Source organism: Paramacrobiotus metropolitanus, unplaced genomic scaffold (genome assembly GCF_019649055.1).
Source record: "Paramacrobiotus metropolitanus isolate TYO unplaced genomic scaffold, Prichtersi_v1.0 Parri_scaffold0000129, whole genome shotgun sequence".
Taxonomy (NCBI): Eukaryota; Metazoa; Tardigrada; class Eutardigrada; order Parachela; family Macrobiotidae; genus Paramacrobiotus; species Paramacrobiotus metropolitanus.
This window is the reverse complement of record NW_026570349.1, coordinates 331,916-354,975: the sequence shown is the minus strand read 5'-3', so window position 1 is coordinate 354,975 and position 23,060 is coordinate 331,916. Positions and strand designations below refer to the sequence as shown.

At 49.9% G+C, this 23,060-nt stretch overlaps 2 protein-coding genes across 2 annotated transcripts; both read right to left on the bottom strand.

The window, feature by feature from the left end:
* Positions 1–16,890: 16,890 nt before the first annotated feature.
* Positions 16,891–19,221, bottom strand: LOC129598807 (uncharacterized). Its single transcript, XM_055496863.1, has 7 exons — positions 18,954–19,221; positions 18,640–18,798; positions 18,401–18,510; positions 18,069–18,327; positions 17,857–17,970; positions 17,316–17,671; positions 16,891–17,200 (listed from the first exon to the last, which is right to left on the bottom strand). Exons 1-7 carry the CDS (start codon positions 19,164–19,166, stop codon positions 16,891–16,893), a joined length of 1,521 nt encoding a protein of 506 aa, XP_055352838.1. The 5' UTR covers positions 19,167–19,221.
* Positions 19,222–19,983: 762 nt separating this feature from the next.
* On the bottom strand, positions 19,984–23,060 carry LOC129598796 (histone-lysine N-methyltransferase SMYD3-like). The gene is made up of 7 exons (XM_055496851.1): positions 22,735–23,060; positions 22,412–22,570; positions 22,184–22,293; positions 21,842–22,100; positions 21,612–21,725; positions 20,428–20,777; positions 19,984–20,326 (listed from the first exon to the last, which is right to left on the bottom strand). Exons 1-7 carry the CDS (start codon positions 22,933–22,935, stop codon positions 20,017–20,019), a joined length of 1,503 nt encoding a protein of 500 aa, XP_055352826.1. The 5' UTR covers positions 22,936–23,060; the 3' UTR covers positions 19,984–20,016.

Here is a 23,060-nt window from a genome sequence, read left to right as displayed (position 1 = left end):
CGACACGGAGACTTCGGACGCATTACCGTCGACCTCATCGGCCATGGAAATGCACTCGGCAATGCGGAAAAGCCGCAGGGAAAAAATGGCTGGAATAATAACTGTCGGGTGGAATCTAATGGAACACCTCCAGCGATCCTTTGTCAACGAGACACCGTCCGATCCTGAAACCCTTAAAGTGGCGAGACAGAAGATGAACGACCTGATGGCCTACCTGAAAAAGGCGGACACCCTAATGGGTAAAAGTGAACCAACTGAGGCCGACGAACGGCAACTCAGGTCGGTAGTCGAACGGATCACAGAGATCCTCGACGCGGAACCGGCATACTCTAAGCGGATTCCGACCCCATCGCCACCTCGCCGAGCACCACCGACTACAACAGCGGTGATGACTCTAGTCGGCACGACACCGATGTAAAACCCAATCGCCAACATGGACATAATTACCCAAGCTGGACAGGACTTAGCCGATATCTTCTTTCACCGACTCAGTGGAACCTTAACGGAACAAGAGGAAACCGACCTCACCCGGATCGACCGAGCATTACGACTCGAGTTGGATTGGGCCGATACTCTAGGCTCATGGGAGATTCCACCGCCGGGTCCGAACCGAGACCGGCTTATCAAGGCACTTCAGTCGGTGATCGACTATGTCAAACCGTACTTGGCTAACCCGAACAAAGCGGGAGCACCAGTACCAGCTCGGGAGAGAACACCTTCCCCAGTCCCATCAGTTGGACTCGACGTCGAACTTCCATTCACCGAAGTAGTTGAACAAAAACAAGTCAACATCGGCGAAGTTGAAGAACAGTATCGAGAAGCGGTCGAAATTATGGAGAAGCTCGGAAAACAACTCCGGGAGCTCGACCCTAACAACGCTACGGAGAAACAGATGCGTGACGCCTTGGACCAGCAGTATACTATCTGCTCAAGGCGGGTCGAAGATTTGTGGAAAGTCCTAGAAGCTAACCCACAAAGGGTTCAGCCGACCTCCACTCAGTCACAGCCGACTACGTCACAGCAACCGCCCGAGCCCACAATGGTCGAACAACAGGCAGAACTTGATCAGAGGTTGGCTCGTGCTAAAAAGATTGCTGCCGACTTACAACGACAAGTCGACAGTATGGACGGAACAGATCCGACCATCCGCAACATACGGACAGCAATCGGAGATCAACTTAAGATTTTCCAGATGCACGTCCAAGACATAGAGGCGGAGTACGACATGCTCCGACGCAAATGGATGACGGATAGACGTCAGGAACGACGAGAGATACCGGAAGGAAACGCAACAAGGCGCATCCGGTTCGCAGTCGACGACTTCAAGTCACCGACCTCAACGACGAGCTTGGTTCAACAAAAACCAATGGAAATGGCCGACCGGCCCATGTCTCCGGCTACAGAAGCTCGGATCATGGAAGCCATACCGGACACGGATGAATTGCCGAGTACGGTCGCGCCACATATAGTCAAATTGTTGGCTCGAGTAGCGGAACTCATCACAGAGATGAGAGCCCGCCGAAATTTCTGCGTCGACAACAGCCAAGAAGCGAACGACTTGGATCGAGACATCCTGGCATGGGGAAATAACGCTCGGTTCATACGACGACTTTGTCATCCGGACGCCCCCAAACGACCAGAGCTCGGCAACACCTGATTCGAACTACGTCATGGTTGGAAACCAGGGTGAACGAATATGATGAAGAAAGAACGGGACAAGAACAGGAGTCGACCAGCGTGGCAACAAACGCCATGGCTGAAGGTCGGTCGTCTCGGATCACAAAGATCCAGACGGCTCGGAAACCGAGTTTCGACTCAGTCCGACTTCCACCTCCAGCCCCACCAGCCAAACCCGACCTTGAATGGATAAAAGCAGTTAACACACAGTTACTGCGAGCGGACGCCGTCATCGTCGAACTGCGGAAAATGATGGACGAAACCGACCAGCGGAGTCCACAGTATTGTCAGATCGACATCAACCTCGGACACTTGGAGAACAACACCAAGGAAGCCCGATTTATTCTCCGACCAACAACAGTGTGGTCGGCCAAGAATCAGGAACGGCTACAAACATTAGTAGCCATGATTCAGTCCTTTGTAGACGACTTCTACAAACGGAAAGAAGCGGAAGAACAGAAGAAATCGAGGAGACCGCCATCCGCGAAAAAGCCAAAGGTACAACCTGTCAAACCGACACAGGTAGTTCCACCGGTGAGTCACCCAGACGAGCCGATGGACGAAGTGCCAGTCCCTCCACTTGAAGGCGATGACGAACCGATGGATACGTCGGAGGAAGTCGGAACAACGGAAGTAACCCGACCTAAGCCCCTGGAACGACCTACAACGTTACCTGGGCTCTCACAAAGAGAACCACAGAGTGAACGAACACCTGACGGTCGACTTATCCTCCAACCAGGCGGATCGAACTCACCGAAGTTCGCACGGAAGCCGAAACCGACGGGTAACATCGAAGAGCACGGACCACGAAGGCGGCTCTTCCCGTCGAAGTCGCCATCACCAGTCCCAGTCAGGACCAAGGAACAACTCTTGGAAATCCTGAAGGCAACCTCCGTCTTCCTTACCATCGGCCGAAGAGAAGCCGAGCCCGTCACGGAAAGTGATGGGAGCAGCCTTGTTTACTCCGGCCGTCCATAAGAAATTAGTCGGCCAAGCTAAAACGCTGGACCTTCAACGGATACTCTACGAAGCACAACTTCAAGGAGGTATCCGAGATCGGACCATGACAGAAGAGCAACAGACTCAAATGGCCCAGAAGATCCATGCTACCATCCAGGATAGAGACAAAGTCCTGAGAAGGTTGGTTACTTTGAGATGCGGAAAGCAGGAGCTACGACAACTCCCGCTGGATACGAACATGATCCAGACGATTCAGCGGCTCCGCAACCCGAGCATCAACCCGGGCGCTTACACATTGGAGATTCAACCTCGGCCTGGAGAAGAGGTTACCGAGAAGATTCCGATAACAATGTCGGATAGCAGCGAAGATGAGGAGAACGCGGACAACATCGACTCCGACGACTCCATGCATCAAAGGCAGCACCTACGAAGGATCTACGCCGAAACGGGGTAGATCGCCGGTAAAGCAGATTTCGCCGACTCGATCAGCATCCCAGCCGACTAAGCTGCCAAGTCAACCGACGACTGAGAAACCACCTAGGTTCTCACCTCGGAACACCCCAACGAAACCAAAGAAAACCGAAGAAGCAATGGATACAACATCCCCTTCGGAAGCGCGAGTCGGAATTACGGTCGAAACGTCACCACAAAGGGACGAACCGACCTCCGTTCACTCTGGTCCACGTCTAACAATAGACGAGTCTCGAACGAACGAGTCGATGACCGAGTCGGGTAACATACCGACCAAACGGAGTACGGCCAAGGAGAAACCACCTCAAGACTCGTCGCGGGAATTTCATGACGACCTAGCCCTACAACATGTAAAGGACTTGACGAGGTTGGAACAGGACGTCTGCATCGACATGGCGTACCCAGAGGATAGGGAACTCTGGCATTCGCTGAGAATCCGACGTGCCAGTATAGTCGGAAATACCACGGAAGCTCGGCGTGACCACGACCGACTTACCGAGAAGATGGCCGACGTGATGAAACGAATGGGAGAACACTACCGAGCGGAAAGGAGTCGACCTAAAGCCCTACAAGAGGCTACGCCGACTCAGCGCAAAGCCACCGCCCCGGAACCCAAGTCGACTAAGAAGACGGTACAGCCATCCGTCGTTAAAATGAAAGTTCCCCTTCCGACCAGACAACCTTCCGTTCAGATCGACGATGATCAGGACATGAAGGTCATCAACTCGGCTAACTCCACGAAATCCCACAAGGATAAACGGAAGGCCAAGAAGGAAGCAGCAAAACAGTCTGCCAAGCCGCAAGCGACGGAAGTCCAGAAGAAACCAGCTAAGTCGGAAGTCAAGCAGCCGGCTAAACCGCAGTCGGACTCCACGGTTAAGACGCCGAAGCCCAACCCGGCTAAGCGGCATAAGTCATCTGACGACTTGGATATTTCGGATGCCGGCCCACAAAGGACCGAGCAGAAAGAGAAGGCTCAGGAACCGCACGACAAGGAGGCGGTCGAACGGAAATTTAAGGAAGTCATGGAACGAACCGGCACAAAGCCGGCTAAGACTTCAGGAGGTCGGCTACGAAACCCACCAAGACCACCGACTCCGCCCGAACAATCTCAGCCTTCTACATCCAAGCAACAGTCCGATGTAGAATCCGATCAGGCCTCGGACCTTGAGGATAAGGATTCAATCTCCGACCACGGAGATGGGGATCCCTATGAAGGATTTAAAGGCGACATGAAAGAAATGTTTAACCATGGAGCGGACACCGACGAATCCCAGTGGCCAGCTCCAGACGATGTACGAGAGCGTCTTCCGGACGAACAGCCGGAGGACCCGGTCGACACATTAATCCGCACAGTCCGCGTACATGTCGAAGTCGTCCGTAGTATTCGGAGTGCCAAGGAAAATGGCAGGGACATCTACCAATCCCTGGTACAAGACTTGTCGAATAACATACAAGTCGAAGGCGAAACCGGAAAGTGGTTAACGCATCAACTCATGATGCAGATCGTCGCCTGGACCCTCGACTATGGATTAGCAGTCGCCGTCCACCGACAATGGGGACGGATGGCTGAACTTATCCAACCAGATCTCATCAAGTCACTCAAGAGTGCAGCAGCAAGGAACGCGGATGACACACCGACTAGAATTGCACGGTGTATCGGATACATTCGGAACCCCCGCGGATCGACTCTGGTCCAAATTGCCCGTGTATACAACGTGATGTACATGGACAAGAAGGGGAACATCGACGAAATTATCACGTATAGGATAGGCGAACGAATCGCGCTCCTGGTCGAGAAACATACTCTCCAGACGACTAATGCGGAACGCGATGTGCCAGTTCGGTATACTGTGCCAAACTTCATACCGGAACAACATCGGCGCGAATTTAACCTCCGGATGTCTTACGTCAACACGGACAAACCTCCGGCGGACACCGAACCGACTGAAGAATACAGTGATTCCAACGAACAACCGTCGGAAGACGCAGCCCAATTGTTGCATATAGCCCGGACGGCTGGACAGTCGTCACAAAGACGAGTCCAAGCCTTGACCCGACCTCGAGCACCGCACGAACCGACAACATATGTCGGCACGGCATCGGCTCCGGCGGGACGAGCAAGCACAGCCAAACCAACTCGGAGTGCGAAGGGACGGTTTATACCGAAGGACGTACAGTCACTTCCACCGTCCTCGCCTATGGAAATTTCGCCGGAACCAGAAGACTCGACCCAACAGAAGGGAAAGTCGAAGTCGACTAAAACGAAGTCGACTAAGCCGGCCAAGAAAAAGGAACCGAAGTCAACCGAGCTGATCTCGTCATCCGAGGAAGAAACCGAAGACGATGACGACGACGACGACGAAGATTTCCGAACACCCGGAAATGGATCGCCGAAGGATGACGACGACGACGACGACGGAAACGGTAAACCTCCACCACCGTCGAGCTCGGCACCTCAACAGCAGGCCGAACCAGAGATACCGGCTAAACAACCCGAAGAGAAGGATAGCGGCGACAAGGCCGACGACTCCAAGAGTAACGAAGACGATGGCGGAGTATACGTTCCTCGTCAGTACGGTAAACGAGTACCACTGACTCCCGACTCCGACCACCAGCCACTTCGCTCGGACTTCCATGAGGATATGATAGAAGTCCTACCAGACGACATTCCCCCACTGGTCAACGTTAGGTTGAAGTATACCGGCATTAAATCGGCTTCGAAACCCAAGCCGAGTGTCTCGGAATATGACGCCGGATGGATGTACACATTCGCCGCTCTGAAGGCCTTAGCTACACGTGGACCAAAGTTCGCCACACCAAGAATCGCCTTCAAACTCCTCCAACGCTGGAAGGTAGACGAGACGGGCGATTGGCGACAACTTAGTCAGAACAACGTAAGGCATTACTGCGACCTCGGATACCATGCTGGGAAGTTGATACGTACATACACCAGCGGAAAGCGGATGTATTACGAGTTCCCACCGGCTAAGAAAGACCCGGCTCCTTCAACATATGAAGGATGGATACACGCTATCCAAGCGTGCATGGAAATGTCCTGGCACCCTGATGGACTTACCCGCGGAGAAATACTCCACCAACTTATAGCGCGGTTTGAGTTCCAGTGGACATCAACGGAACCACAGCTGGTCGATCCCAAATACAAGGCCAAACCGGACACGATTGCCGGACGGAAAAAGTACTCCCTGGACGACGAACTAGAATTCGTCATATCGAAGGCACTCTACCAACAACGATTCGCCACTAACACCGATAAAACCCAAGGCGGTCAACGGTTTATCGCCTTAAATCCATCAAATCACCGACATGGACACTTACCGAAGGAACGACCGACCTCGGCACAATCGACCGAGTTGGCCGACTCGCACCAAGCAAGTCGGCTTGGGTCGCCAGAAGCACCTACACGGGAATGAGGAAACGCAGAACGCGTTGGGAGAGAGGCATAACCGACCTCCTCCCAGTGACACCACACAGGCGTCATCGACCAACAGAAGTCGATTTACCTCATTGGACGACCACAAAGGCGTCCTGGACCAGTTCGAGAACCGACCTGGCCCGACCGTAGTAATTATAGGGTGTAAATTATAGGATGCAACCGAGAAACGGTTTGCTGACTTTTGTTTTAACAGACTCGTACGGAAGAGCCCCGAACGGAAGCCTTCACGGTGGACTGCCAACAGTGCATGGATAACGCGACGAGGGACAACAACAGAGTGCCCTGCGCGTTGTGCATCGTATCCTTCACGAACGAACGAATCTCCGGCACTGGAGCGCAGCACCGAGCTCAGGCGGCGGCACTCTACCTAAATTTTGTCGCCGGCAACTTAAGCGCATACCGGTATCTAGCCGGCAGAGAATACCTGATTAACCAACTGGAGTCATACGAACAGGATAATCTGGCTACAATTCAGCGACAACGAGCTCGCGACCCGAGATGGGAAGAGACTCGACCACCAGTCCTAACAAATAGGCTGTTCGAGTACCGCCAGATGTTGGACCTGCAACGTCAACTTGACGACCAGAAGAAGATAAAGGAGGTCGATAGGAAGATCGCCACAATGCGAGTCCATCCACCACCGACCGATTTCGAACCGGAAATAAAGATTCGGGTACAGACACCCACACAGGGTCTCCCGACAGTCGGAGAATTAACTCCTACAATACGCGATGTTTTCGTCGGAGATCCGAACCGACCGATGACCGGCGCATCTATAACGATGATGATGAATATGCCGGACGGAACTCAACAGCCAGTTACCTTCACACCGGCAACTCAGGAACAGTTGATGGCAATCCCACACAGGGCAACGCCAGTGGTCACACAGGCCCGTCCAACTGTTTCTCAGCAGATTCCTCAATCCGGAACCCCTGGAAATCGCGCTCAACAGCAGCGCCGACCGAGCAAAAACCTTGCGGGACATGATCTTAGACACCGGATTGGCCCAGTTGATCTTCGAGACAGAATCGAAGCGCAACGAGCCGTAATCCATGAAGCGGGAAAGGAGCCAACTAGAGCTCCACCAGGGAAACGTACTGGATCTGGAGAAACAGGGATCGGACTTACGGTCGACTTAACAAATAAGTCGAAACGTAACGTCATCCCACCTGAACAACGGCCGGAAGCTCAACAAGCAGAACCACCGGCCGAAGTCCAAGCTGAACTGGCAGCTCAACAGGAGCAGATGGACGTCGATGTAGCCGACCAGATGGCACAACTGCCACAGGTGGAAGTGCCGATCCGAGAAGACCCTCGCTATGACCGAGCTCGACAACAAGGAATCGAGGTCGTCATGCCACACCCTACCGAAAGGACGAACCACATTATGAACGTCATGAATTACGAGGAACGGTACCGACCACAAATCTGGCGGATGGTAGAAAACCTTCGTCAATTCTTCGTCCGATCCGGATATCAGGCGCTGTTCGAACAACATCAGTGGCGGTCCGACTTCAACATGAACGCGCACACAGCGCCGAACGTTGAACACCCGTACACCAGATCGAATGCGTTGCCGTCGATGACCGACCCGGTCTTGCTGAATGTACCATTGTACAGCCCGGACGGAACACGTGCGAGCCAACTAGGAGCTCGGGAATACTCCCATGACGAGTTGGAGAGTGTTGCCCAGTTCGTCATTACGGACGCACATCCAGCTTCTGTAATTACCGCGGCTCGGGCAGCACTGGATTTAACCCAGTATCTTCCGGAAGGAGAAGTCGACACGGCCCAGGACGGAGTCACGGCATTCCTGCGATTTATCTTCGCAGCTCGACTTGGCAATTATTACTGCCATTATACATTATACGGCTTGTACCAGAACGAGATGATACCAGCGGCTGTGGAGACCCTCGTAGCCCAACTCGGCACACCGATGAGAAGTGTTATCCTAGCTGTCTGGATGCGTGACTTGCTGTACACCCACGAACGGTATGCGACAAAGTATGCCTTTCGTGAGGATCACGTAGATCCCAGCGACGACGCAACTCGATTCATCAGCTGGTACCGCGAGAAGAAGACTCTACCTAGCGGATTTAACTCGTCGCCCTACGAACCCTGGATGTCGGACGACATAGCACCTGGCGTACGACCATATGCGTTGCGACTCCGAAAACAAGCGGCTAAGGAATCGAGGAAGAGTAGAGCGGAGCGCCCAGGCCAAGAAACGGATGAGACTGACGAGATGTCTCAACGGAGTGGCCCGGCGACTTGCAAACCAAGGGACCCGAATATACGGCCACATAACCGACCTGGCCCGGACGACGATGAAGAAGAAGATTACTTCGGCGGCGACAAACCTGTCGAAGTCCCACTCAGTTAAGATCGAGTTCCCACACTGGAACTCGATCCCCCATTGGAATAACTTCAAGGAGGCATTGCCGAGAAACGGCACGGTCGAGAACCGAACTTCCGACTGAGAAACAGTCTAGCTGAGAAACAGCGCCGTCGAGAACCGACTTCGGAACGGACACTTTTCTTTAGTTCTTTTTTTTGGAAAATGACCAACCATGTACGCGGCGGACGTCAACGACGATTTTGCCAGAAAGCCGACTACACAAGTCGGCCGGATTCTTTGGTCGGACCCGGAAACGCGTGGTTGGACCCGGGTATTTCGGCTCTTTCACCGTACCGGTACGTCCCCCAAAGAATCCCCTGGAACGAGCTGGGCGACCGACCCCAGTTCTCAGCTTGGCAAAGACAGATCGTAACCACATCTGCTAACAAAGCAGATCGTCAACCACGTCCTGCGACCATCGGAGCCAACAGAAGCCCCAATCCGCGTTACATGGAGATTACTCCGGCCAACCGACTCCGGAGAAGAAACCGAGAGGATTACGCTAACATGGCGCGGAACACGTCGCTGCGCGCGTTCCACGCCATGTTTGCCAAGCACCCGTGGCCAACTTCGGAACCGGGTAGCCGAGCAGCCTTCACCATTGTAAACAGCGGAAATCCCTCGGCCGAGCCGCCAACAGTGCAGGAAGACTCGGACTTGACTAAGTACGGGAGCCGACCACAAAGGTCGACTTCGTACTTTGCCCATAACTTGGAGACATAATGGATACTGCTGCGCAAGTCGACCACAAAGGTCGGTTGTGCAAGCCGATCACAAAGATCGGTTTTGGAGACCCAAACAGTTCGACCCGCAACGATGCAGATCGTTAAAACCACGATTCGCTACCTTTAGACGACCACAAAGATCGACTGAGTATGGTAGCCGACCGACAGAAGTCGACTATGGAGAATGGATGGAAGCTGGCAGTAGTCACGTGATAATTCAACCGGATTCTCCGTTTGAATCCAGACCTACAGGCTCTGTACCTGGAGATCAACCGCAGTCTCCCCCGGACGACATCGGGTAAACCAGCCGATTCACCGGTGACCACGACTACGCGCGTCTTTGAACGTGCTGCCATTCCCTGAAGAGGAACAGCGACGGTGATTTGGATACTGGTGTACCAACGACTCCGCCGCGACCTGCTTCCCCATGTCTCCAATGGAACATCCTAGGCAGACCCAGTTAGAATACTTGATCTGCACCCCCTTAACGAACCCCGATGACGATGACCACCTGCCCGCAACAGTACCGGCCAGTCGGTCTTCGTCAGCGGCAAAGAAAAATTTTCCCGCGGACGTGAGTCGTCTACCCCCAACAGAAGCGGCTAGGCGTCACAGGTTCGCGACAAAACAGAATGGAAGAAACGGATTTGACGACCCCAGGGACTTGCATGTGCATGAAGTTTAAACCAAAGAGCTCGGCTCGGCAACCGGGGCCACAAAGACCCTTAGCGTTGTGAGTGAGCGCAGTGCATGATGAAACGCCAGTCAATCGGCCAACAGATGCCAAGGAACCTCTACCTCGCAAGACTCTGCGACCCGGAAGCAAGTTATTCGGATTGACCGACCTCAACAGTAGCTCGGATCCGACCTGGAGTTTACGTCAGAAATCACAGAAGGAACGGAGTTGTGTTGCCGAACATCCCTCTGCCAGTCCGAACTGACCGAAGGATGTCCTGACACCAAGGACCCGGCCAACTGTAGCCGAACGCACAGAACTCCTAAAATGAAGTCGACAACCATCAGACGGAGGTCGGAAGTAAGCGACAACAAGTCGGAAAATCAACCAGAAGTATGAAATCGACCTCCTAGTGGAAGAATTTAGCCTTTCGTCGGATAAAACACAAAGTTTTTCCGACTTGAGGAAGTCGGAAAATAGCCAACCTCCGAACTTGGACATGGATATCCGACCTCAAGCTGAAGTCGGAAGTGACCGCACAGAAGTTGGAAGGATACGACAACAAGTCGGCAAAGGCATTTAGAAGTCGAGAATCGACCTCCTAACGGAAAAATCCGACCTTCGAACGGATGAAGACTCAGTTCATCCGACCTTCCGAAGCCGACCACAACCAAATACAAGTCGGAAATCGGCAACCTATTCAACACGACGGATAGGATGACTGACCTCGACAGTAGGTCGGACAACAATGGCACACATTGGATGGAAGTCGACTGGACACTTCCATCGATGAAACTCATGAATTCCGACCGGACCTTCGAGCCAGTTCGACTCGGATTACTACAAACCAGGCTCGTGGTAGCAGATTGAACGGTTGTAACCGACCACTTTTGAACGGAACTGCTGTACATGACGACCACACAGGCCGCATGACTCACATACAGCTTTTTCCGATCTGGACTTTAGCAATTCGGAACATAGCCGAATTCCCCCTAGCCGCCGGTTGACTTACCGGTAGGCCGACCTTGGTCAAACCGACCTCGGTCCTATTCCCCATCCAGAGAGGATGCCCCGGCATTTGCAACCGCAACAGTGCCTCTCTATCCCGAACGGACGGATACGGGTCGGACGTAAGTGTTTAACCGTGCTTATCCGACCTCGGCGAATTTAACCGGTTACGGCGGGTAACCCGGGAACCGATGCCCCGGACCCAACTTACCGGATGAAAGTGGACAGGAGACCCCGTGGAGACTCAACTGCCCCGTGGACGTCATCCTAGTCGGAATAGGACCCCCGGACAGATTTTTGCATTTTTTTTTTAGTATTTCTCCTAACAAACGGAATTGTATTTTTCTAGTTCGATCTCTTTAACAGATCTGTTTTTGTAACCCCTTTTGCTCACTGGAATTGTGATTAAACTTTATTTCATACTTTCTTTCGCGCTGCATACAACTTTTATTACACTTTTCTTTCACATTGTTCTCCGTTGCCAACAGAAGCAAGAAGCCAGCCAACAGAAGCACTACCGGTCCAACGAAATGCCCGAGCGGCTTCCGGATTTTTCGGCCGTGAGTGGTTTCCACTCATGGGTTCGGAAGTGAAGAAGGGACGGTCGACCAGACACCGGACTCCCACTGCCAGAGGACGCGTACCAGCGACCCCACATTGGGTCCGACTGGAGAGTTGTGCGGTACTGGTGCGGTACCGAGTCGGAGCATCCTTCGCAGGAGCTCGGATTCCCGCCCAGAGGCATGTCAGAGGCACACGACTGCGCCTGGTGCATACGGCCCACCATGGACGTATTAGCACTCATGCTTGCCATATCGCCTCTCTCGCTGTACGTATGTGTGCTGCTGCACTGCACTCATATCCGCTGAAGCGGATATACGCGGCGCACACACTGAGCATACTTGCTCTCTCGTCCCTCTCTCGCAGTATGACTCAGCATTCATACGCTCGCGTTGGATTGAGTCCAGTCTGCGCATCATCACACAGCTGATGGCACACAGCACGTGCTTGCCGCCAGTTGCTTCTTTCACGCCTTGGCGAACGCTCAAGAGCTTTTTCTAGCATTCACTTGCTTAGCCATCAGTGCTTTTGGTTCTTGCATTCCCTGCTATTACGCAGTATTGTCCCTTTATTTGTCAATAAAGCACACTCGTGATCTCCTCGCGCTTGCCTGTTACAGTAAATAATTTCGACCACTACGAGTAGACAGTATAACTGAAAAGAATTTCTCAGCTGAAAAATCAAAAATCTGCCTACGCAAAACAACCCAATAAGAGCGTTACGTCCAACTTAACAGGGAACAACATCAACAAACACTATTTCATGTCACGAAGAATCTGCTGGACTAGAAACAGTTGCATAACGGCTTGTTTACAATCCGCATCGCCCTCCTGGACTTCCTTCGACTGCTTACCGAACAACTTAACTAAAATACTTCGGGCTTCGCTACAGTAATCCATATTAAGCGCAAAAACTTGGGACGCTGATTCTTCCAGCCTGTTGATCAACCGTAGCGACATCCGGTCTATTCCACTTTTGAGCACTTGCTTGTGGAGCGCATCAACGACGGACAGCCCGGCTGACATCAGTAGGCGAGCACGAAACACTGCATACTCCGGGTATATCTTCCTACAGACCGTTAAATAGTAATTATTTTCGCAACAGAAGTGCACCTTCCTGCGACATGCGGCACTAGCCCATCATTTCGTAGAACTGCAATGTGTGGATTAAGTTGTCGAAATAAATGTGTATGGTTGTTGCTACATAATTATGCTGAACCGACCAACGTATTTATGTAACAACAACCACACACATTTCTATAGACAATAATATAACAACACGACTATAATTTGAAAGACTAAAATAATAAAAACTACTACTGTATATACAGTTTCTGTTCACAATGCAAATTATACTGCAAAATGTTCGGCATTGCAGTCTGCCTGTTCAGTGTATTCACGTCACTAAATTAGTAGCCCGACAACAATTGTATAACAGCTGTTAATTTGGCCGCATGTTAGATATGTTTGATCCACACAGTACAGCTGTACGAAATGATGGGCATGTCGAAGTACAAGTTTTTAAGGCAAGGAAATTTACCGCACGCAGCCGATCAGTTCGTTGATCATTGTTAAGCCCTCTTCCAAGCGGCCATCGTTGCAATATTTCTGCGGCAATGCCCGACCGCAGACGAAGCGGATGTGCGCATCCGGCTGGAGGATGCCGGTGGCGTCCATCTCTTTACAGAGCTGCAGAAGCATGGACGGGTGGCGCTCCTCGGGGTGGCGCGTGATAATGGTCTCGTGCTGCTTCATGAACTGATGGAACTGCGTCAACCGGGCACCGTTGATGGCGCCACACTCCGAACAGGCTTGCAGTGCACGGCTGTCACTGGGAATTCGGTTCGTGCAGCCCTTCGTTGCGCAGCGTAACGGATTAATTTCCGCATCCTATATGAGAAGCCATGCAATCGGAATACCTGCACTTTGTTTTTAAAAAATTAACAATGGAAGTACTGAGCAGCGTTACATACATATTCTGGCGTGCAACGGCGACATGTACACGGACAACCCTGACGCTTCTCAAATTTAGCTCGACGCTCCGCTCGTGTCATGTCGAATGGCTGCTGGATGACACAGTATCGCAGCTGAAAGGGGATGGCATAAAATAAAACAACATCGTAAATTATTATGGTTCATCGACATTTCGTCGGCCGACACAATGTCGACCGCCACGAGCGCGCCGGCTAAAAAAACCAAACGATAACCTGGGAATCTAATAAACGTAAGAATCCTGATAAAACTAAGAAAACTGAGATGGTTAAGCTACACACTAGTTCGACGTCGTGACGGCTCGACATCGTGTCTGTTCGACGAAGGACAGTCGACTAATGTTCGTCAACGAAATGGCGGGTGACAAATTATCACGTATAGGCGGTAACGGTACTGAGTATTCCGCAATCAGTTATACTGGAATTGGATCGATTTTGCAACGGTAGCAGGCCGATCACGACGCAGGGCTGATTATAAGTCTTGTATGAAACAGAATGCAACTCACATCCGGAAGTCCCGTATACTGTGGAATGTCTTCCACGGCATGTATGACCAGCCGCCGCCCATAGTAAATGAGCTCCACATTGATGTCCCAGCACACCGGCGTCATCTGTCGTGGCGCCTGGGGATATACGGCTAAGCCGATCCGTACGCTGGGGCCATGAAGCGAGTCGAAAATGGAGCGGGCGTGATAGCGGAGAATTCCGTAGTAGGTCAGAACGTCCGCTGCTGGTACATCGATCAACATGGGATTCTCCGACTCCCAAGCCAATAACGTCCTGTTAACGGCACAAACTACTCAGAATGTGTGGCTCACAAATGCAGGTAAAACAATGTACTTGTACTTACGCTGGTGATATGGTTTGCTCGATTTCCGACTGCGCGGGATTGGCTGGCAGCATGGAGAGCAGATCTTTGGCAGAAATCCGACCCATTCCGGGAATGTCCATCATCGCGTTCAACTATGCAAGAGGGGAGATGCAAGTAGTTCAGAATCGTGATGATGACAGTCGCATTTTTCCACTCTTCTTGTCTCCAGAAATAACATTAGTCAAAACCAACAAGTTCTCACATTGCTTCTACCTTGATTTTGTTGGCTAATTTTGCGATAAACTCTTGAGGCACGTCCAGACTGCTGCTGTCCGAACGTGCGCCCGCTGTTTCGCCTGCTCCAATGTTGCCGCAATTCGCAGTCTGCAGCAGGGTACATTCCAGTTTATGCTCCAGCTTCCAGTCAGCCGACTACACAACAAATCCAATCTCATATGAAATGTGCCAGTGCTACTCGAAAACAAACTGTATCGTCATACCTGGCAAGCGGCGCTGCAGTAACGGTGCAGTTTGCATCTGGAACAGGTGAGTAGTTCCGGACACTTCCTCAGACAATAGGCGCAGCGTGTTTTGTAGGCGCTACTGTCCAGTATCCACACTAACGGATCGCAGCGCATGACAACATCGCCAGCCGCGAAAGAACGCACAGTCTCCTTTTCTTCCATCATGAATGGGTTTTTATAATACAGTATAAAGATCAATGGAACAAGAATACACGTTAAAATTAATCAGAGCACGTTAAGCAACAAAATTCCAGTGCAACGAAAATCTGATACAAATCATACAATGGAAATTAAAAAATTAATATTACGGTTAAAATAAGTTAAAGTGCGACAGTGAAGTACAGTTCACCGCACAGTCTAATACGCTGACTTGCCAGCGGTCAACGGCTCATGGACTGAGTGAGCGCCGCATATCCGTCGCCATCGCTATCGCTTCTGACAGATCAGTAATCGCGTTAGCCAAGCTCTGTATGCTCTCTTTCTCGTGTCTCCTCTCTGAGGCGGCTCTCTCCTCTCTAATTCAGTTGCGCAACCGGATATAGCACCAAAATTTTCTTCCACTGTGCCCGTGAGCAGATACGTACACAGTACGACGAGATATCTCGTATATAACTGATAAACGAATTCTTTCCGACCACTGCAAGCATGCAGATTTCCACAGGCTTACCATTTTCAAATGCAATAAAAATGGCAAGCGGTATGTTTCAAGACCAGTTTTGTTTCGCAGGTCTTTCCCATGTACAGTACCAGACCATCGACGCCTTTCCGTGCCAGACGGCAGCGGAATGTGGGATGGGATGAAAACTTATGTTGATCTTCTTCCGTTTGACAACTTGGGAGAAATTGCAGGTCGGCTATTTATTATTTGCTTACACATGACAGAAGCGCTATAATATTCATTGTCAGTACTTAATGCTAGTCCAAAGACATTAATTTTGACTGCTGACCACATACCGCAGCTCCGACATTTCGCTTCCTCACAAATTAACAATAATCAAGAGTCAAGACCTTAACAGCACACATGTATGATGTAAGCACCATTTGCGCTGCCTTTCCGCTGTTCACCGGTTCCGGTAGGGCTCCATTTCCCATTTCGCACTCGCTTCTGCAGATCAGTATTCAGTAGCAACTGCAGTTTTTGTGCTGTAGAATTCCGACTGAAACTTAAACCGTTTTGCCGGAATTAAGTACATTACTTAAAAAAACAGCACTATGAGTGCAACAGTTTCTTCCGCCCGTCCGGCAGCCTCTTTTTGTGCTTACCTTAAATTCTGTGTTTCCGTTTCGCTAACCGTTCCCATATGGAAGGTAGCGTCTGATTTAATAGCAATCGTAGTGGTATTGTAAGGTTGTTGCTTAACTGTTCTCAGAAAGATATGGTACTGCAGAGTGCCGACACGTATTCTTCTTGATAAATTTTCGGGCTATTTGTACTGGAGAAAAGAGTAAACCTTTTTGTCAACGAAACTATTTAGTTTTCCACCCATACTTTACTGCAAAACAACTCTACAGTAACAACAGTAATTTTCAAAACTACTTTTATCATAGGTACCATGTGTGTACAAAGAAGACTTATAAGAACGCCCGCACAGGTTCCGAACGGAAGAATACAATTATGATACGCTTTTCACACTATTTGCGGTCCCGAAAGGCTTTCTCGATGTCGCGCACGATAGCATGGGCCAGTGCGATCATACTGTTGTCCTTGATAGTCTCCTTCGAGTTCTCACCATACAACCGACGCAAAATGTCGCTGGCTTCGCGGCAGTAATCAGAAATGACAGCACACGCTTGGTCGGACATGGACTTCAGTTTTTGTCTGTTCTTTGCTGACAGCCGACCAATCTGCTCCTCCACGAGTTGCTTTAGACAGGCAGCAGAAGATACTCCAGCCAATGACAGCCGCATCGCGCGAAAATAATCGTATTTTGGATAAACGTCCCTGCAAGACGTAAACAAAACCCATTAGAAGAACTAATTCTCCAGACATAAACATTTTATTTAATTTACTTTATTGATCTTCTAGAATAGCAGCTATGCTTTTCCCCAAAACATACCGCATGAACACAATCAACTCCTGCGTCATCTTCCAGCCCTCCTCAAAGCGATTCTCTTTATACAGTATCTGCGGTAATTCCCAGCCGCACATGTAGCGAAGATGCGCCCCGGGCTGCACAATACCAACAGCGTCCAATTTCTTGCACAAATCGACCAGCAGATGCATAGCCGAGCAGAATCCCTCGGGAAAGCGTGCCTTAATGGCCTCGTACTGCGCCATGAAATGACGGTACTCCTTCAGCCGCTCCTTGTTCAACGCACCGCATTCGATACACGGTTGAAGAGCACGAATATCGCTCGGAATGCGATTCGCGCAGCCCACGGTAATACATTTCAACGGATTTATATCAGCCTCCTGAAACAGACAAAACTCTAAAACACCACTGGATAGAAAACTAATACACGGAGGAAATATTACTCATTAGTAGCAACGGTAGGACTTAATGCGTTTAACATAATACAAAACCGGTTTTTTCAATTATGAATGATGAATGCCTGTATTAAAATGGTACATATTGGGTCGTTAGATTGATGACCTACATATTCTGGTGTGCATTTCCGGCAGTTGCAGGGGTATCCGTGCAGATTCTCGAACAAAACGCGCCGCTCAGCTCGTGTGAGATGGTATGGTTCTGGCATGTTATTGTATCGCAACTGCAAAGAAAGAAAATTAATTTTCTAGCCACAGCTAAACCATCAGCACTGCAAAAAAGCTGTTTCATTAAGCTCCTTGGTTTGTGACACTAACTGACATCTTTCAGTCCGGTATAGTTGGGAATATCCTCCATCGCGTGAATAATCAAACGTCGTCCACGGAAGCTGCACAACACATTCTTATCCCAACAGACCGGCGTCATGAGGCGAGGGGACGCCAGAGGATACACTGCTATCCCAATGGGCGCCGGATCGTTCACCGTATCCAGGATGGGCACAGCGTTGTGGTCGACATTGGAGTAGTATTCCACGACGTCGGTTAGGGCAATATCCATCGGTCGGTTGGGATTAGCCGCTCTGTTGAAATCGCAACACTGCATGTTCCAACCAATCGTTAATCGTTATGAACGCAGCGGCACTGATATCTTACATTTCCATCGTGGTCTCCACCAAACCCAATCTGGGATGAGACGGTAGCATGTGCCACAGTTCCCGGGCGGATTTTCGGCCTATTCCCGGGATATCAGACATCGGATTCAACTGAGAAGAAAACCAAACATCAGCTCAACAGAAATCTTGATATACGAGTACAACCATACCGCTTTTTGCTGCGTGTTTCCAACGATGAACTCACGAGACGGAAATCGAAAAACAGAAAAACAATCTTACTTTGAGTTTATTGGCCAGCTTGACGATGAGTTCTCGCGGTGTCTTGAGGAAGTACTGCATAGAGCTGCCCGATGGTCCGCCCGTCGCTTCCATGCTACCACCCGTCGCGGTCTTCAACAGAGCGCATTCCAGCTTGTGCTCCATTTTCCAGTCAGCGGTCTAACAAAAAACCGGAAGCTGCTCAAGGCGTTGAATGAATATCTGCGCAAGAATGTACCAAGCCAGCAAGCTTTTTGTGACTCGGTACTGAGTGAACGACTGTCAGTCACAGAAGTAGCTTGTAAGCAAGGCAGAAAACTACCTCAATGTCATACCTGACAAACTTTGCTGCAGTACCGATGCAGCTTGCATCCTGAGCAGCTGCGCAGATCCTGGCTTCTTTGCAGACAGAAGACACAGCGGGTTTTGTAAGCGCTCCTTTCCAGTGCCCACACCAACGGCTCGCAGCACAGTACAACATCGCCAGCTTTGAAAGAACGGCTGCCAACGGTCTGCACAGTCTCCTTCGTCTGCAGACTCTCCATCATGAACTCCCGGGCTTTTATACAATATTACACAATAGAAAAATTCTGAATCGTTCGAGACCAATCTTACACGAAATGCAACGAAATAGTGCAAGAACCAAATCTAGCACGAAATGCAGTGAATCTGAAACGTGTCATCTAGCAAAAGCAGCAACGTCACTGTCACGCCCACCACGACCTACAGTATGTACAGGATACCAGGACGTGCGTACGTACTGTGCAGGCTTGGTGGTACGTGCGGTCGCCGTGCGCGCACTACTGCTAGGGGTTTCCGTGAAAGGGAAATGATTCTACAACTCTATAACTACTCGTTAATTTGAGTTGTATTTGCAGAGTTAAACTACTCATGATTTCAACTGATGTGTGTTATTTAAATTCTGACTGACAGCCTAGCTCTGTACTGTAATCCCTTCACTCCTGACTCGTAAGTAACGAATTTTGTAGGTATCACGCATTTGCGACATTTTGTTCCATTTCGTTCCCTTTTGTCCCCGTCGCGAGCACGGGTAGCCGGCAGGAACGGATGGGTGGATGTTCAATGCTATCGTGTCAACTAGGATAGTTTTTCAAGTTACCGCAAAATTTGCATCAATAACAAATGTGCAAAAGGATTAACCGGATCGATCTTAAAACTTAAATTGGGAAGTGCGGAAGGACTTCTTCAGTCACGCGCTGCGCTTCGCACTCTGAATTTTCAATCTCAAAACAACTCTCTAATAATGACATGGTCTCCGGTACATGGAAAACGACTCGGTTCATTCACAAATTATTATATAGAAGTACACTCGCAAAAACCACCAAAATGCAGCCGGTACAGTAACCTACTTCAGATACACCGTACACACTTTTCACGTTATTTGCGTTCAGAAAAGGCTTTCTCGATGTCACGAGCCATAACATTGGTTAGCGCGACGATAGTGATGCCTTTGATGGCCTCTCTCGAACCATCACCAAACAACAAGGTGAATATTTCGTTGGCTTCGCTGCAGTAATCAAGAATAACTGAAAACGCTTGGTCGGACAACGTTTTCAGGTCCTTCGTTTCCGCTGCTGACAGTTGGCCAATCTGTTCCATGACTCGCTTCTTTAAAGCTGTTGCAGTCGATACTCCGGCAATCACCAGCACAACAGCGCGAAAATGTTCGTATTTTGGATAGATGTTCCTGTGAAATGGATAGATTTTCCGTTGAATGGACTCGCATTTGTATTGTATTTTTTTCATCTTGTTTACAGGTGATTTATATAGTTTTGGAAATTCACGTACCGCACGAACACAATCATTTCCTGCATCATCTTCCAGCCGTCTTCGAAGCGGTTCTCGTTGTACAGTTTCCTGGGCCATTCCCAACCACAGATGTAGCGGATATGCGCATCCGGATGGAGAATGCCGGCCGCGTCCAGTTCTTTGCAGAGTTCGAGAAGCACCGCCGGGAGATATTCTTCAGGACAGCGCGCCTTTGTAACCTCGTGCTGCACCATGAACTGAACGTACGCCATTAACCGCTCATAGTTCAGTGCACCGCAGTCGGTACAGGGTTGCAGAGCACGGTTATCGCTTGGAATGCGATTCGCGCAGCCAGCGGTGATACATTTCAACGGATTTATATCAGCCTCCTGAAATAAACAACCGCTTGCCGCAATTCTGAAGTGGGAAGCGATAGTTGCTGCATACATTTGACTATGGCGACCAGTTGGTAACTCGGTCCCATATTACCGCTCAACGCACTGAAGATTTTAGCCACGTAAGTGCTTTAACTTTAAAGTGCCTAAAGTTCCGTCCGTACTAAATTTTTCGCGTTGCTGCTTTTTTCATATGCGATCTGGATGGGAACCGCTGTTTCGGGATGGTTATTATTGATTACGCACGCAAAAATGGATAAGAATAACGTTTTCGATGGTTCTCTTGCCGAAACGGGGAACTGACGACGGGCGTCCGTCTCACCACTGTCATTGTTTTCCGTTAAGTGAAACAGTACAAGAAGTTCACTTAACGGTAATTAACTTAAATTGGGACGCAGTATGTATTCTGCGCTTTATTAAACGTGGCCTACAGCAGTCAGTGCCACCATTTTTGTTAACTTCGGATTCGTATTTCGGGGAGGGTCACCATAAGTTCAATAACGGTACGGCATGACACGGAATGGAAGCTTTATTCTGTGGGGGGGCTTTTCAATCTGGAAGGGTCATTGATAGCTAAAAGATAACGTGATTCGTTTGAAGTGGAGCTTTAGTCGTACAGTGTATGGCGTACGTTTTGTATGCCGGCTACGAAACCGGGTTTTGAGATTGAAAACTGCTCTACTGCACTGTGGTACGACCGTATGAGCTCGAGCCACCCGTAAGTCGTAATTAGTAAGCAGTACACATTGCATTCTATTGAAGTGAAGTAGAAAGTAGTCCTCATTCCGCATAATCTGAACTTATTGGACCATCACAACAATTACGTACATATTGTCGGGTGCATTTCCGGCATGTGCATGGATATCCGTAAAACTTCTCGAATACAGCGCGACGCTCAGCTCGTGTCTGATGATACGGCTCCCGTATATAGTCGAACCGCAGCTGCAAGGAAAATATAAAAATACTAATTATATGGATGCTCCTGCACTTGAGACTTTTTACTGATAATCATTATCGGATGCAAGTCAATCAAAAACCTGTAACAGCCATTCACTGACGTCTTTCAGTCCGGTGTAGTTGGGAATTTCCTCCACAGCATGGATAACCAACCGTCGTCCGCGGAAGTTCAGCACCACATTCTTGTCCCAGCAGACCGGCGTCATCAGACGAGGGGAAGCCGGGGGATACACCGCCATCCCAATATGCCCCTTACCCTTCGCCGCATCCATGATGGGCATGGCGTTGTGCTGGATATTGACGTAATATTCCACCATCTCAGGCAAGGTAATGCCCAGTGGTGGATCCTCAATGGCTGCTCTGTACGAATTCAGATTTTTCTACTGTAGTAATTTCTCGCCCGGTCAAAATCAAGCGTTCTGAATGCCACAGAATGTACTTACATCTGTCGCGTGGTGTTTTCTTGCCCTAATTTGGGGTGAGAGGGTAGCATCTCCCACAGTTCCTTGACGGATTTCCGGCCTAATCCGGGAACATCGATCGTCAGGTTCAGCTGAGAAAAAAATTAATTTAGGTGAACAAAAATCGGGCAGTGACAGGGGCTACCTCCGGCTTGAAACATCTATCGTAATCGTTTATATTTGATAATAGCATAAAGTACTTTAATTCACCTTGATTTTGTTTGCCAGCTTCGCAACAAGTTCACGAGGTATTTTAAGGACTTGCTGCGCAGTGCTGTTCGTCGACCCGGGCGCTGTTTCCCATTTAGCACCAGTCGCATTCTTCAGCAGAGCGCATTCCAGTTTATGTTCCAGTTTCCAATCTGTTGACTATATGAAACAGCCCATGCTATAATATTCTGGATGAATTTCAACCCGATTGGTCGCATACTGTATGGATGACGTCTCGATATCTGGATAAGCGCAGAAGCTGCCAGTGACACTGAGCGGAGCTGACAGTCAGTCAGACACTGAAAATAACCTCCACCTCCTACCTGGCACTCAACACTGCAGTAGCGGTGGAGTTTGCATCCTGAGCAAGTGCGTAGTTCCTGGCTCGCATGCAGACAGTGAGCACAGCGTGTTTTGTAGGTGTTGCTGTCCAATACCCACACCAAGGGTTCACAGCACATGACAACATCGCCAGGCTTGAAAGAACGGCTGCCAGTTGTCGACACGGTCTCCTTCGTCTCCATGATGAATTCGCGACTATTAACAAATTTTCACAATGAACAAAAAGAGAAGCTACCACAAAGCGCTGTGAAACGAAACCAATTTTCCAGAATGTAAGTGCTTGTACTGAAAATCTGAACATGAGTAC